The 14956-nt window shown below is 39.1% G+C and overlaps 1 protein-coding gene across 2 annotated transcripts in view; it reads right to left on the bottom strand.

The window, feature by feature from the left end:
* WASHC5 (WASH complex subunit 5) overlaps positions 1-14956 on the bottom strand; it is a 55757-nt gene that overhangs the window by 13692 nt on the left and 27109 nt on the right. For both annotated transcript variants that reach the window (XR_009689510.1, XM_061123214.1), the window contains exons 13-20: positions 14762-14928; positions 14609-14684; positions 13246-13356; positions 12199-12339; positions 11181-11261; positions 6926-7027; positions 5883-6062; positions 2220-2344 (exon numbers count right to left, since the gene is read on the bottom strand). Coding sequence is in view for 1 of the 2 variants with exons in the window: in XM_061123214.1 (XP_060979197.1) it covers positions 2220-2344; positions 5883-6062; positions 6926-7027; positions 11181-11261; positions 12199-12339; positions 13246-13356; positions 14609-14684; positions 14762-14928 (983 nt within the window). In the remaining variant the exon portion in view is untranslated. The remainder of the gene's footprint in view (positions 1-2219; positions 2345-5882; positions 6063-6925; positions 7028-11180; positions 11262-12198; positions 12340-13245; positions 13357-14608; positions 14685-14761; positions 14929-14956) is intronic.

Raw genomic sequence — 14956 nt, 5'->3', positions numbered from 1 at the left:
CCGAGGTCATGATGACAGAGCCATTTCCTCTTCCCCCCTAGTCCCGGTCATCGACCAACGATTCCCTTTGAGACTCAAGAGTGTAACGATGGCGATGATAAAAACCGACAACATTTACTGAGGACTGCCTATGTGTCAGGCACTGGGCCAGACCTTTCCGAGTGCTCTCTCTTCATCCTCGGAATAGCTCTGTGATGTACAAGCTGGGTTTGACTTTCGTTTTACACATGAAATAACTGAGTCTTAGACAGGCCTGATTACACCACCACACCCACAACCACCAAGATTCTCAGATGTTCGCATGGGGACCTTAAATCAATGGTGCAAGTGTGTGTTCTCAGTTGCTTCAGTTGTGTCAGACTCTTTGAGACCCTATAGACTGTAGTCCATCAGGCTCCTCTCTCCATGGGATTTCCCAGGCAAGAATACTGGAGTGGGTTACCATGTCCTCCTCCAGGGGGCCTTCCCAACCCAGGGATTGAACCCCTTCTGTGTCTCTTGCATTGCAGATGGATTCTTTACCCACTGAGCCACCTGGGAAGCCCTAAGTCAATGGTAGAACATGTTTACAAAAACAGATGTTGAAATCCCATTTCTGGAGGGTTGGATTGGTTATGTCTGGGGTGGAATCCTAGCCTCTACTTTCTACAGGCCCCACAAAATGATATGGCCCCAATCCTAAGAGCCAACACATATCTTTACTGAAATGAAGCTTGGGAGGGAATTAAGAGAGACTCAGGAGCTAGGGAATTTTAAATTTGGAACTAAATGGAAGAACAAGATGACTTCCAGAGCGGCAGTCTACTTTCAGGCTTCAAAGTATCCTGCTTCCACCATTAGGTGTGGGCACTTTGCATGCATCACTGACAGGCTCCTAATTTTGAGAACATACATGACATGGAAATCCCAGTCAAGCTTGATCCTGTCTGCCAGTATTAAGCTGGCACTAAGTGAGTGAGGGGGACAGGTTTCTATGAGGGCTTCTGAGATCAACCCATGGGGACTGAGAAAGGAGGAGTCCCAAAACGTTTTGGATCATTTAATCTTTTTGGCCCGTGAGTCACAGACCAAACTCATTTCTGCCGAAGGTGACATATGGTTTGTCAAGTTTCTTAAGCTCTGACAGAAAAAATCAGCCTGAATGTGAAGGCAGTATAGAGAACACGTGTCATGAGGACATTTAACTTGCACAAAGTCAACTTCACCTGCACAGCTGGACTGAGAAAGAAGAGACACCACCCTTCCCTGGGAAACCACACTGGTCATTCCACTCAGCAGGCCTAGGCCCAGGGGTGAACATGAGAGCAGATAGGAGCCTGCTCTCCCCGTAGTAGGGCTTAGTACCAGTTGTTTCATCAGAGGCTCAACTGCAGAAAAATGAGGACTCAGCTGGACTTACTGGGACAGACAGCGTGCAAGTCCCCACTGTGGTGCCCACCTGTAGTATTCTCAGTGGCCATTTTGATTACATGAGGTTTTCACCCAAGGGACTGTACATATAATCTGTAAGTCACTGTTGCCCTTGAATGACACAGGTTTTAAGAGTTGGGCTCCAGAGTCAGAGGGCCTGCTGCCTACTCTGGGGCCACCACTGATTAAATTCTGGGCAAGTGACTGAGCTTTTCTGTGCCTCAGTTACTTCGAGAGGCACATGGGATGAATAACAGTGCCTACCCCTTTAGACTGTTGTGATGGGTAAGTGAAGGGATGTGTGTCAGGAGGAGCGCATAAGGCGAGTGCTCAAGAAATGCTGGGTCTTCTGCAAAAGTGCCCGAGGGTGGAGCTGAGAAACAAGAAGGTCATCTCAGAAGTGCAAGGTGTGAGCTGGCAAGTGCAAGGCCAGTGACTGCAATGGGGGAGTAGGTCATAAGTGACAGACCCACAGGAGCAATTTGGAATTTAAAGTTTTAATAAACCTGGTAGTCCACAGACCTAAGTAATGTTAGCTGGAAAGAAACAGAGGCATAGACTAAAATAAGAGGTGGCTGAATAGACCTTCTAATTGTTTTCATCTCTATGTCTTTGGACTGGGGTGACCTCAGTCACACTGAGGAAAACATGCAGTCCCAGAAAAAGTAAACTTAATCAACTCATGAGAAAGGCTCCAGCAATGGCAGGAACAAGGATATGATCTGAGTAGACGTCAAGGATATGATCAATATGTTTAAAGACTTGCTGTCCATGAGGTTCAAGGCCCAGTGGAATTGAGGTACACCTACTTTGGGTCTGTGATTCGCAAGATTTCTCTGCAGAGTCGACCAATAAATGTTACAGACTCGTCCACAGGGGTAAACTTTGGTATTGGAATATGAGTGGACTGGTACATACTTTGCCAATCTTGAATCTAGGGAAAAAAAAAAAAAGAACCTCAAGGACATAAATATTTAGTGCATCTTTGATAAGTTAACCTAGTTATCCTTTTCTTATATAGTTTTACAAAGATAATGTTGCATGAACAGTGACTATAAATGGCTCCTTGATTTTGAAGAATTAATTTTAAAAACTGTAGTAAAAGCCTCCCAGAAATACCACATATAATATTTATTAAAAAAAGAAATAACTGTGAAAAAGTGAAGAGATTGAGGAGAAGTGGAAAAAGACAGGAATTTCTTACCTTCTGTCTTACAAGTTGACATGTATCAATGGAATAATAAACATCCAAAATATAGGGCTGGAAGATATATAATCTTTTGAAAATGTCACATGAATCATGTCAGTTCCCTAATTAAAAACTTGTGAGTGACTCCTTGTTAATTACTAAGATCAGTCTTCTGAGCTGTGACACTTAAGAATGCAGTGCTCACAATAGATGCAGAAAAAGCCTTTGACAAAATTCAACATCCAGTTATGATAAAAACTCTCCAGAAAGCAGGAATAGAAGGAACATACCTCAACATAATAAAAGCTATATATGACAAACCCACAGCAAATATTATCCTTAATGGTGAAAAACTGAAAGCATTTCCCCTAAAATCAGAAACAAGACAAGGGTGCCCACTCTCACCACTACTATTCAACATAGTTTTGGAAGTTTTGGCCACAGCAATCAGAGCAGAAAAAAGAAATAAAAGGAATCCAGATAGGAAAAGAAGTGAAACCCTCACTGTTTGCAGATGACATGATCCTCTACATAGAAAACCCTAAAGACTCTACCAGAAAATTACTAGAGCTAATCAATGAATATAGTAAAGTTGCAGGATATAAAATTAACACACAGAAATCCCTTGCATTCCTATACACTAACAATGAGAAAACAAAGAGAAATTAAGGAAATAATACCATTCACCATTGCAACAAAAAGAATAAAATACTTAGGAGTATATCTACCTAAAGAAACAAAAGACCTATACATAGAAAACTATAAAACACTGATGAAAAAAATCAAAGAGGACACAAATAGATGGAGAAATATACCGTGTTCATGGATTAGAAGAACCAATATTGTGAAAATGAATATCCTACCCAAAGCAATCTATAGATTCAATGCAATCCCTATCAAGCTACCAACGGTATTCTTCATAGAACTAGAACAAATAATTTCACAATTTGTATGGAAATACAAAAAAACCTCGAATAGCCAAAGCAATCTTGAGAAAGAAGAATGGAACTGGAGGAATCAACCTGCCTGACTTCAGGCTCTACTACAAAGCCACAGTCATCAAGACAGTATGGTACTGGCACAAAGACAGAAATATAGATCAATGGAACAAAATAGAGAGCCCACAGATAAATTCACGTACCTATGGACACCTTATCTTCAACAAAGGAGGCAAGAATATACAATGGAAAAAAGACAACCTCTTTAACAAGTGGTGCTGGGAAAACTGGTCAACCACTTGTAAAAGAATGAAACTAGAACATTTTCTAATACCATACACAAAAATAAACTCAAAATGGATTAAAGATCTAAATGTAAGACCAGAAACTATAAAACTCCTAGAGGAGAACATAGGCAAAACACTCTCCGACATAAATCACAGCAAGATCCTCTATGACCCACCTCCCAGAATATTGGAAATAAAAGCAAAACTAAACAAATGGGACCTAATTAAACTTAAAAGCTTTTGCACAACAAAGGAAACTATAAGAAAGGTGAAAAGACAGCCTTCAGAATGGGAGAAAATAATAGCAAACAAAGCAACAGACAAAGAATTAATCTCAAAAATATACAAGCAACTCCTGCAGCTCAATTCCAGAAAAATGACCCAATCAAAAAATGGGCCAAAGATCTAAACAGACATTTCTTCAAAGAAGACATACAGACGGCTAACAAACACATGAAAAGATGCTCAACATCACACATTATCAGAGAAATGCAAATCAAAACCTCAATGAGGTATCATTACACGCCAGTCAGAATGGCTGCTATCCAAAAGTCTACAAGCAATAAATGCTGGAGAGGGTGTGGAGAAAAGGGAACCCTCTTACACTGTTGGTGGGAATGCAAATTAGTACAGCCACTATGGAGAACAGTGTGGAGATTCCTTAAAAAACTGGAAATAGAACTGCCATATGACCTAGCAATCCCACTCCTGGGCATACACACCGAGGAAACCAGATCTGAAAGAGACACGTGCACCCCAATGTTCATCGCAGCACTGTTTATAATAGCCAGGACATGGAAGCAACCTAGATGCCCATCAGCAGATGAATGGATAAGAAAGCTGTGGTACATATACACCATGGAATATTACTCAGCCATTAAAAAGAATTCATTTGAATCGGTTCTAATGAGGTGGATGAAACTGGAGCCCATTATACAGAGTGAAGTAAGCCAGAAAGATAAACACTAATACAGTATACTAACGCATATATATGGAATTTAGAAAGATGGTAATGATAACCCTATATGCAAGACAGAAAAAGAGACACAGATGTATAGAACAGACTTTTGGACTCCATGAGAGAAGGTGAGGGTGAGATGATCTGAGAGAACAGCATCGAAACATGTATATTATCAAGTGTAAAAGAGTTCGCCAGTACAGGTTGGATGCATGAGACAAGTGCTCGGGGCTGGTGCACTGGGATGACCCAGAGGGATGGGATGGGGAGGGAGGTGGGAGAGGGTTTCAGGATGGGGAACACATGTAAATCCATGGCTGATTCATGTCAATGTATGGCAAAAACCACTACAATGTTGTAAAGTAATTAGCCTCCAACTAATAAAAATAATTGGGGAAAAAAAACAAAAAACAACAACAAAAAGAATGTGGTGCTCAAATAATCCAATAAAAAAATAGGCAAAGGACTTGATATTTCTCCAAAGAAGATATAACATGGTCGATAAGCACATGAAAAGATGCTCAACATCATTAGTCATGATGGAAATGCAAATCAAAACCACAATGAAATACCATTCAGACTCACTAGGATGGTTATAATTAAAAAGAAAAAAAGAGGAAATAAACAAGTATTGGTGAGGATGTGGAAAACCTAGAACCCTCAGACACTGCTGGTGGGAATGAACAAATGGTGCAGGCACTGTGGGAAACAGTTTGGTGGTTTGTAAGTTAAATGCAGAACTACTAAATGACCCAGCAATTCTGCTCTTAGGTATACACTCTGATCAAACCCAGATGAGCTCTTACATCTTTGGAACTCCTGAGTACCTGATTTATAATGACTATACTAGATGCTTTCATTCTGTAGCCATGTAATTAAGTCTGCTTTCTCCTAAGGACAGTAAAGTTGGCAAGGTCAGTATGGTCACAGAAACCTTTCGGCAACCCTCACAGTTCCTGAAGTTACTCTGAAGATATCTGTGACTCTGCGGTGGTTACGGAGTTTTAGTAATTGTTTAAGCATTTGTTGTTGGCATTCCTGAGGTTTGGGGCATGTCAGAAGTGATATATAGTCAAGAATATTAAAATCTGTTTAGATACCTTTGTTCTTAAGAAGTTATTACATTCTTGTTCCACATTGTAATTTATAATACGAGATACTTCTTCCTGCCAAATCTTCAGGCCATAAATGTTGACATAGTCCTGAATATATTCAAAAGAACGATGGAATCCATCCATGGTGGCTCCCAGCTCTTTCAGCTTGGGCATCAGTTCACTCGGCTGTGTGAAAGAAGAGACAGAAACCTGTTATACTGGCACAGTCTGTCAACCGCTAACACCTACATGAGACTGTCAAGGAAATCCCGAGTGAGAGACCACACTGACAGCTGAGGACAGCGCTGGAAATACTTACTCCAACCTCATTTAGAGTGAGTGGTAATTTATGCCAGGCATCCAATAAAGAGTATATTTCATTCACTTGGGAAGAAAGCCTCATATAAAAGAATATTAAAAAATGAGTATCAATGATTTCTCTCATCATTTGACGACTCTAACCTTAATTAAACTGAATTTACTGATGTGATTTCAGATGTAAATTTCAGGCCTGTTTTTTCTCTCTTGAGAAAAATGATCATATTCTCTAGCAGAGCAAGCAAAAGAAAAAAAACTTACAGCCTTTCCAATCTGCTTTAGGCTTAACAAATTCTTTTCACAATGAGAAAGAACCTGGAATCATAAATATCAGTTTAATTCTTAAACTTGAAGGAAAGGGCTGATTTTAAAAAGGGTTTTTTTCTTATAATATGAATGCTTATAAGATAGGATCAAGGGTGGGATCGGTGGGAGGTAGGAGGGAGGTTCAACAGGGAGGGGACATATGTCTATCTATGGCTGATTGATGTTTGGAAACCAACACAATTCTGTAAAGTAATTATCCTTCAATTAAATAAATTAATAAAAAACCCCACCAAAATAAAAAAAAAGATAGGATCAAAAAACACATTAGCTCATTGTACTGAATATGATACAGTAGATATATGTTAGATAGGAAGAAAGGTCCTCCTCGTGTTCAAAATGACATTCTAGAACATTCTGCAAGTTGAGTCGAGGGTAAGGACAGACTCATTCTGATGATTGGGTACCTTGGCTCGGGGGTTGAAGATCAAACCCCTATGAAGGGCAAAAGCAACACGCTTAACAAGCTCCTTCCTGATTCCATCCTCCAGCAGTTGTTTTGGATCCACCTAAATGCAAATTGAAAAGCATTAAATGTTAGTTAGGAAAAGCTCGGTCTAGAAGAAACACAGAGGAAAGACAGTCTCCAGAATCTGTAGGGGAGCACTTCCCTACCTCAATCCCAAATGATTACAATTTTTTTCTCCCTTTCCTGCCCCTCTTTGATCTTGTGCAGCTCAGATAGAATTGTTAGAACCTGTCACCTCGGTAGGACTTAATTTATCTCAGCAACATTCATGATAATTTTACATGTCATTTCAAACATGGTAGGTATGGAAAGTTTTAAATGGCCTCACATTTTGATCATTTCATTAAGAGTGCCTTTTCTTATCACCAGGAAGAGGTGGTGGACTGAATGGCTTGCACTGGAATTCAGGGCACATCTCTCATCTGGAAGTTATCTAAGGGCATCTATAATCATACGAGCAAAATCAAGCTTGGGGTTGGACCTCTGCAGATTCAACAATTCTTTTTTCTCTCAGTAATCTCAGGATGCTGTTTGTAATTAGGGAGATAAAATAGGAAAGAAATCTGCTATTTAATTCTATAGCTTATTTTGCTGATTCTTTTTTTCTATAATGAGAAAGCTTTTGTTATTCCCTAAAAGTCTCCTGTCAAATCTATAAAACATCAAATAGTTTTAATACAGTCCTTTGAATTCTCTAAGACATGTTTCTTTTAATTTGTCAAGACTTATTATTTAAAAAAGTCATAAAGACATCTGGATTTGATGATATTTAAAATTTAAGGAAGATAACTGCAATGAAAAAGTTGCTGAAAATATAAAAGCCAGAGGAACTTGTTGGACTACACTGTGATCAGGCAGTCATCGAAAGCCAGACTGAGGAGAAATAACAGGTCAAGACCTTGAGTTCTTCAACAGACAAATTGTAAGGAAAGAAAGGAATGAAGGAGGAATCTGAGGAGTAAATCAGTCTTAAAAGACACATTTTTTTTTTAAAAATGGGAAAATCTGAACTAAAGTATCTAGAGATTTACTTTTGGATAATAAAACTACAAACAGAGAGACTGGGATTAGGTCAGGGCCCACGAGGAGAATCCTGGGGTGGCAGTTAGCTGAACTATATCTCTGGGCTTGAGATGGGAGTGGTGGTGGTGAGTGAGTGGTCTTTATCTCACACTAACCCATCAAGCTACACAATTGTTTCTGTAGCTTTAGGCATCTATGGTGTATTTCACAAAAGGGTAAATTATAAATAAATACAGTCAATGAAAACAAATTCAAGCAGGTAAAATGAAATTTCCAAAGAAACAGCCCTTATAAAAACAGATTTCATGAAAAAGAGTTCAATGCTTTCATGAATCTCATGGTCTTAAAGAGCCCTTCCCATTCTCCCCAGGCTTCCACCAACCTGCGGAGCGCTCACAGGGAAGGGAAGGACCCTTTCACACAGCTCCCTCCCTGCGGTTCTGTCTACCTTCTGTGGTTAACAACAGTTAACAGTTTTCACGTGGATCCTCCAGACCCTTCTCTATTAACTTCTGTATGTATTTGTTCTTAAATATATTTAATTAAAAAGATCTAAATGGTCATGTGGTATTTCTACTTTTTTACAGAATCTCCATAACGTTCTCCATGGTGGCCATACGGTGAATGTATCTGCAGGGGGGCAATGGAGAGGCAGATGTAGAGAACAGACTTGGGGGACACAGTGCAGGAAGCAGGGGTGGGATGAACTGAGAGTAGTCTGGAAACATATATCTTACCATATGTAAGACAGCAAGAGGGAACTAGCTGTGTGACATGGGGAGCTCAACCCATTTCTCTGTGACAACCTAAAGGGGTGGGAGATGGGAAGGGGGTTCAGAAGGGAGGGGATAGATGTATACCTGTGACTGATTCATGCTGATGTATGGCAGAAACCAACACAATATTGTAAAGCAATTATCTACCAAGAAAAAAATGTCTAAGTGGGATCAAAATACTGGGTTGGCCAAAAAGTTCATCTGGACCAATTTAGTCCTAAGATTTATTTGTAAGACATTATGAAAAACCTGAATGAAATTTTTGGTTAACCCAGTATGTACATATATATACTACATGTTGTATATTGCAATTGCTTTTCCACTTTACATTTTGGAAATTTCCTAGTGGTAAGTTATTTTTGAATGGAGCAATCCACAGTGTGACTGCACCATGATATATTCAGCCATTCTCTCACTCATAAAATGCTTAGGTTATTTCTATTATTTTGGTTACATCTAACAATGGACATTATATGTGTATCTGTGTATATCTCACTTGTTTTAACTCATATTAACTAAAATGAGTTAGAACTCTTTGAAAGGGTTTGAAATAGATCCATAACATTCAAAGTTTACAGATTACCGAAGGCCATGGGATCCCACATAAAGCCCTGAGTTGTTAAACTGGCAGAGACAATGTAAGCTTAAAGGACGTCAAGATGACATTCCCTTTGCACTTATTGATGACTCAGATGATAAAGAATCTGCCTGTAATGCAGGAGACCTGGGTTTGACCCTTGAGGAATGGCAACCCACTCCAGTATTCTTACCTGGGAAATCCCATGGACAGAGGAACCTGGCGGACTACAGTCCTAGGTATGCAAAGAGTCCAACATGACTGAGCAACTAACACTAACATACTTGAGTGAATTAAGTGAAAGATTCTGGTAAGAGATTTACATTTTTCTTAAGCAGTCCTTCCTTTGATAATTATTGCTAATTACTAGGTTTTATTACATCCAACTAGTCACTTTGCATTTAAGACTAATCTGGTCCTAGGATGTATCATCACATAAAGATGAGTGAGAAGTGATAACCTGTCTGTGTACTCTCTGAATATCAACTGACTTAAACTGGCATCAGGCCTAAAGCATGTTTAATAGAGTCTATTAATACTACAGGGCTAGAATGGTATTTCTTTACTACATTTCTAGAAACAACATAGTAAAGTTCTGTTTCTTTTAGGTTCATTTCCTATATTTTCTTGGATTTCATTAAAACAAATGTTATAGCAATTCAATGAAAATTCTTTAGAAAATTGGAAATGTTAAGATTCTACTGATGTCAGATAAATGGAAAAATAAATAAGAACCACGAACTGAGTGGGTGCATCCACTAGTCATCTTAGGATTACAAATTATAATAAAACAGCAATGATATACCACTTTAGACCCGTTTGGAGAACAAAAATTAGGAAGCGGATCATGGCTAGTATTGGCCAAAATGGGGGTAGAAACACAGGAAACAAGTCATGTGAGGAGGCAATCTGGCTGTACTGAGACAAAGTAAGTACAAATGCGTCCTAAGACTCTGACCTACTCCTGGGCAGGCAGACTTCAGAGCAATTCTTGCACAGGCCTACGTGGGGACATGTTCAGAGATGCTCATCTTGACATTGCTGATGATAACAGGAAGCACAGATATGAAAATGAGCAGCATCTGTGCCCTGGGGAACAGCTAAGTAAAGTGTGGAATTCTCTGTAGCAGTAAGAAGTAACCAACAACCTCATTACAACATAAATAAATTCTGAAAGCAATAACTAGTGAGAAATGTTAGAAAAAGAATGAGGCTTTGGAGCAGAATATGATTTAGAGAAATAAAAAATGTGCACACATAAAATAATACTACTTGCTAAAAATAAGGAGACTTGCATATTTATGGACAGAAATCAAACAGAGTGGGTGTTATGGGGTCTGGGGGTGGGTATCCAGGAGAAGACAAAGAAAAAAGTAAGAGAGGAGCTTGCATGTACTGGTGATGGCAATGGCCTATGGTCAGAGGTTTACCATGATCTCAGCTCTCTGCACCTGGGGTACAGTATAAAAACATTAAAGAGAAAGAAAGGTTGTAGGCAAGGAGGAAAGAGATAGTAAGTGATCAAGTAAGCAAGCTACTCTGCCTAAGGGTATTTAATTATTTTGTTTTGTTATTATAAAAATTCAATAAAAATTTTTTTCTTAGAGTTTAGGAATTCCTGGGTATTGTGAAAAATGAGGAAAATAATGCTTTCTCTTTATCTGTTCATAAGTGAGTAAAATGAAAATCAAACACTGCATGTGAAATAGCAAGGGGCATAAAATGATGACACTACCCCCACCGGATAAATTCCGCAAAAATCCAAATGACAGAGAGGTTTACTACCAGGCCACAGAGACCAGCATTAAGACCATTACCTTGATGATGCCAACCAAAGTTGTCTTCATCATTAAGATGCCTTCAGTAAAAATGGAAATAGCATGAGTAAGCTTGGCAACCTTCAACAAAGAAAAAGAAGTTAATGAAGTACTTCTCATAAAAGACCCATCATTTCTATGGGAAGCTAAAATAATTGGTAATAGTTCTGAAAGGGCAAAGCCAAGAGAACAAGCATGTAGCTTGAAGGCACCTGCGTGTACATGTCCTGGTCAGACATGAGGCTCTGGGGTTTTGACCACTGTCAGACCTACCGGGTGACTGAGTCAGATGTTCAATCATTATTTACCCTTTGATCAACCATTTCCCCTTCTTTGGGCCTCAGTATTTCACACATTAGGTGAAAGCAGGACTCAGTGATATAGAAGATACCTCCCAATATCAAAAGGCTCATGGAGACACTGAAAAGGTTGACTGAGGCTATATTCTTAAGTTAGAATCAATGTGGAAGTTCTGAGCTTGATGATCTCAATGCCTAATGTAACTTCTGGAGTTGTGTCAGAGGATGTGAAATTGATGCTGGTTATCACATTTTCAAATTTTACTCGATTTTATTTTTCAGGTCTCTAAGTTGAGGGAGAAAGAAAAGCAGAGGCATTTGAGAAGAACTACTTCTGAGACTGCTTACTTGTGGAATGGCCTTAAATATCTGCCTGTCTGAAGTGGTTTATGGAATATGGATTACTTTGTTCATGGAATATGGATTATTTTGAACCACTGATTCATGAACCAAGACCATTCAAAAGAAAAGCGACCAACTAAGTTCCACTCCCTCTGAGAACATTCAGGCAGGTGAGGCCTTGAATGATACCAGGACATTGTAAAGCATGAAGGTAAGACTGCACTAAAATATCAAAACCTGGTTATCATTGAGCATGTAGAAGAATAAATCAGAACTGATCTGGGGATCTTGGGGACATGGCAGGTGACACAGAGTTGTGCTATTTCATGGTTTTGGGAGTTAAAAATCAAAAGGCAGATGTTAAAGGGACACGCCACCTCATATCGTGGGCCAAGCTGAGCATAGTCCCTCAGCTTGTCTTTGTCCAGCCGGGTGGGCACTTCGATGATATCGTGGGTCTGAAGCTTTATGATCTTTAGAAGGGAAGTAAACATGCTTTCTGGAATAATCTGCAACACCTTTAGTGAAAGGGAAAAGAGGAAAAACAAGTGAACCTCCTATTTTCTCTCTTTTAGTTGACAGACGCTAGGACAACAGTAAAAAGGGTGTCCATGTATTAAAGAAAAAAAAGCCCTGCATCTGTAGGCAAGGATGCTGGGGGCTCTCACAAGCATTATTTTAGTAACTGCTCTCAGGCACAGGGCTGTGTTCCTTCAAACACGAATTGCTCACAGGAGATAAAGCTAATTCTCATAGAAATGCTGTAAAGGATGTATCACTCCCACATTATAAATTTTTCAAAAGCTGAAATTCAGAGATGTTAAGTAACATGGCTGTAGAGCCCTCAGCTAGTATGTGACACAGGACAATTCTGAATCCAGGCCTGTGTGGCTCTAAGTTACACCATAAGTTACTGAAACAAGGACCAAAATTCTCCTGAAAACTTTAAGTTCCAATTAGTCACAGTTGCCAGCTGTGACTTTGAAGAAGCTACCAAGATCTAAGTTTCTCAATCTCTACACCTAAAAAATGGGGGTTAATGCCATCACCATTTAAAAAATAAGTATACAAGTTCTTTGAAAGTAAAAACATATCTGCACTCCCGCAGTACCAGTAAGAATAAATTTATTTTCAGGTATTGAAAATTTCTGGAATCAAATTAAGAATTAAGGAAAAGTATATACAACTACTATGTATACAACAGATAAACAACAAGGACCTACTACAGAGAAGGTCTTGAACTGAATCACTTTGCTGCACACTTGAAGCTAATACATCATAAATTAAGTACACTTCAATAAAAAAAAGGAGTAAGGGAAAGGAATAACAGGTGTACTTTTTTCAGGGCCCCAAGCACATCATTTGTATTTAAAATAGCAGTTAGTTTGCCATTAAAATAAGTATCACCTTGATGCATTTCTTACCTTTCTCACATAGGACACCAATTCACCAGAATAATATTGAGACACGCTGAGAAGGTCAGGGCTATTTGCTTGATTAATACGGAGAAGGGGCAGGTCAAGAGCAGAGGCAAGCTGGAAGGAAAATAAGACACCACTGTTTCCCTGTTTCAAAAAGTCCTAGAAATCTCTCTTTCTAGAAGCGGTAACATACAATGAAGCTCCTAGGCTTCGCTCAAAAGACAGCAACAATGACTGAACTTCATCAGTTCACAGTTTCTGACAAGGTTATAATGTAAAATGACAGTTATCTGCTACGGTAGTGGCTCTCAAGTTGTGGTCGCTGGACCAGCAGCGTCAGCATCACCTGAGACCTTGTTAGAGATGCTGATTCTCGAGCCCCACGTAGGTTTACTTCATCAGAAGTTCTGGGGGTGGGGCCCGGCAATCTGGGCTACTAACCATCTTCCAGGTGATTCTCCTGCACACTCAAGTTTGAGCACTGAGCTACAGAAGGCAGCTACTTCTCTATGGAGATCAGACATTCTGATTGATGGACTACTACATTGAGTCTAATCTAAGATGATATGGCTTTGTAAGAAGTGCCATTATTTGATGCACTGCTCAAAAAAAAAAAAAAAAACCACACATGCTGACAACTAAATTACAGTATGCCATCATCTACAACCTATCTCAGTCACAGAAATGTTAAAATATGAAAGTGCCCCTCAGACTTGATATATATGGTAATTTCATCAGAAGACATTGAGTAAATTATTTGTCCATTTATCACTAAATGAAATTACCTTGAGAGAAGGGCCAATCCATGCCTATTTTGTTCACCATTATTACCTAACCTTTTTATTTTTTAATTTTATTTCTTGGCTGAACCATGTGGCATGTGAGATCTTAGTTCCCTGACCAGGGATTGAACCCATGTCCCCTGCATTGGAAGCTTGGAGTCTTAACCACTGAATCACCAACAAAGTCCCGTTCCCTAATCTTTATAGGAGAGCCTAGAATATAGCAGAAGCTCAACAAGAATTTTTTTAAGTGAATAAGTAAAAGGATTTTATTCATGTCTAGGGAATAAAGGATGTACATTTTTAGTATATTGGTAAAACTTATAAAAAATTGATTTCTTCATTAAAAACAATTTTTGTAAAACATTCCAACATCTATTATGAATTTAAACTTTATTTCTCATATCTTTTGCCAACTACACACTCATGAAAAATTTGCTAAAAGTTTTCAGTCTATAAAAATACTTAAAATTGTCCAAGTTTCTAAAAGGATGAGATCTTGGACTGAATTAATGAATGAGGTAAAAATGAAGGTCAACACTTGCTCGGAAACTGCAAATGTGATTTTATTGTTACTTGCTCACCTTGAGGAATGTAGCTCTGAGTTTAGTGACCATGGATGGGTTCACCCTTATGCTCTCCTGCATGATAGATGTGAAACTGCAAAAAGATATCAGTGGTAAGATGATGTTCACAGTGGCTTCCATCAAGGACTAACGTCAGGTTGTCCACATTACCTGTCAATTAACTGCCAAGCAAAAGAAAGGTCCCCAATGATCTGCATTGTGATCAGGACCTCCTCTTTGATGTTAATGGTTCGGATCATTTGGTGGAGAAACTTGCGAGTATCAGCAAGAAACTGACACACTTGCAGATTTGATTCCAGCTGGTGAAATTCTTGAACCTGAGGTACATAAACACACTGGATTTTA

The sequence above is a fragment of the Dama dama genome, chromosome 21 (genome assembly GCF_033118175.1).
Source record: "Dama dama isolate Ldn47 chromosome 21, ASM3311817v1, whole genome shotgun sequence".
NCBI classification, from domain to species: domain Eukaryota; kingdom Metazoa; phylum Chordata; class Mammalia; order Artiodactyla; family Cervidae; genus Dama; species Dama dama.
This window is presented reverse-complemented; position numbering and strand designations above follow the sequence as displayed.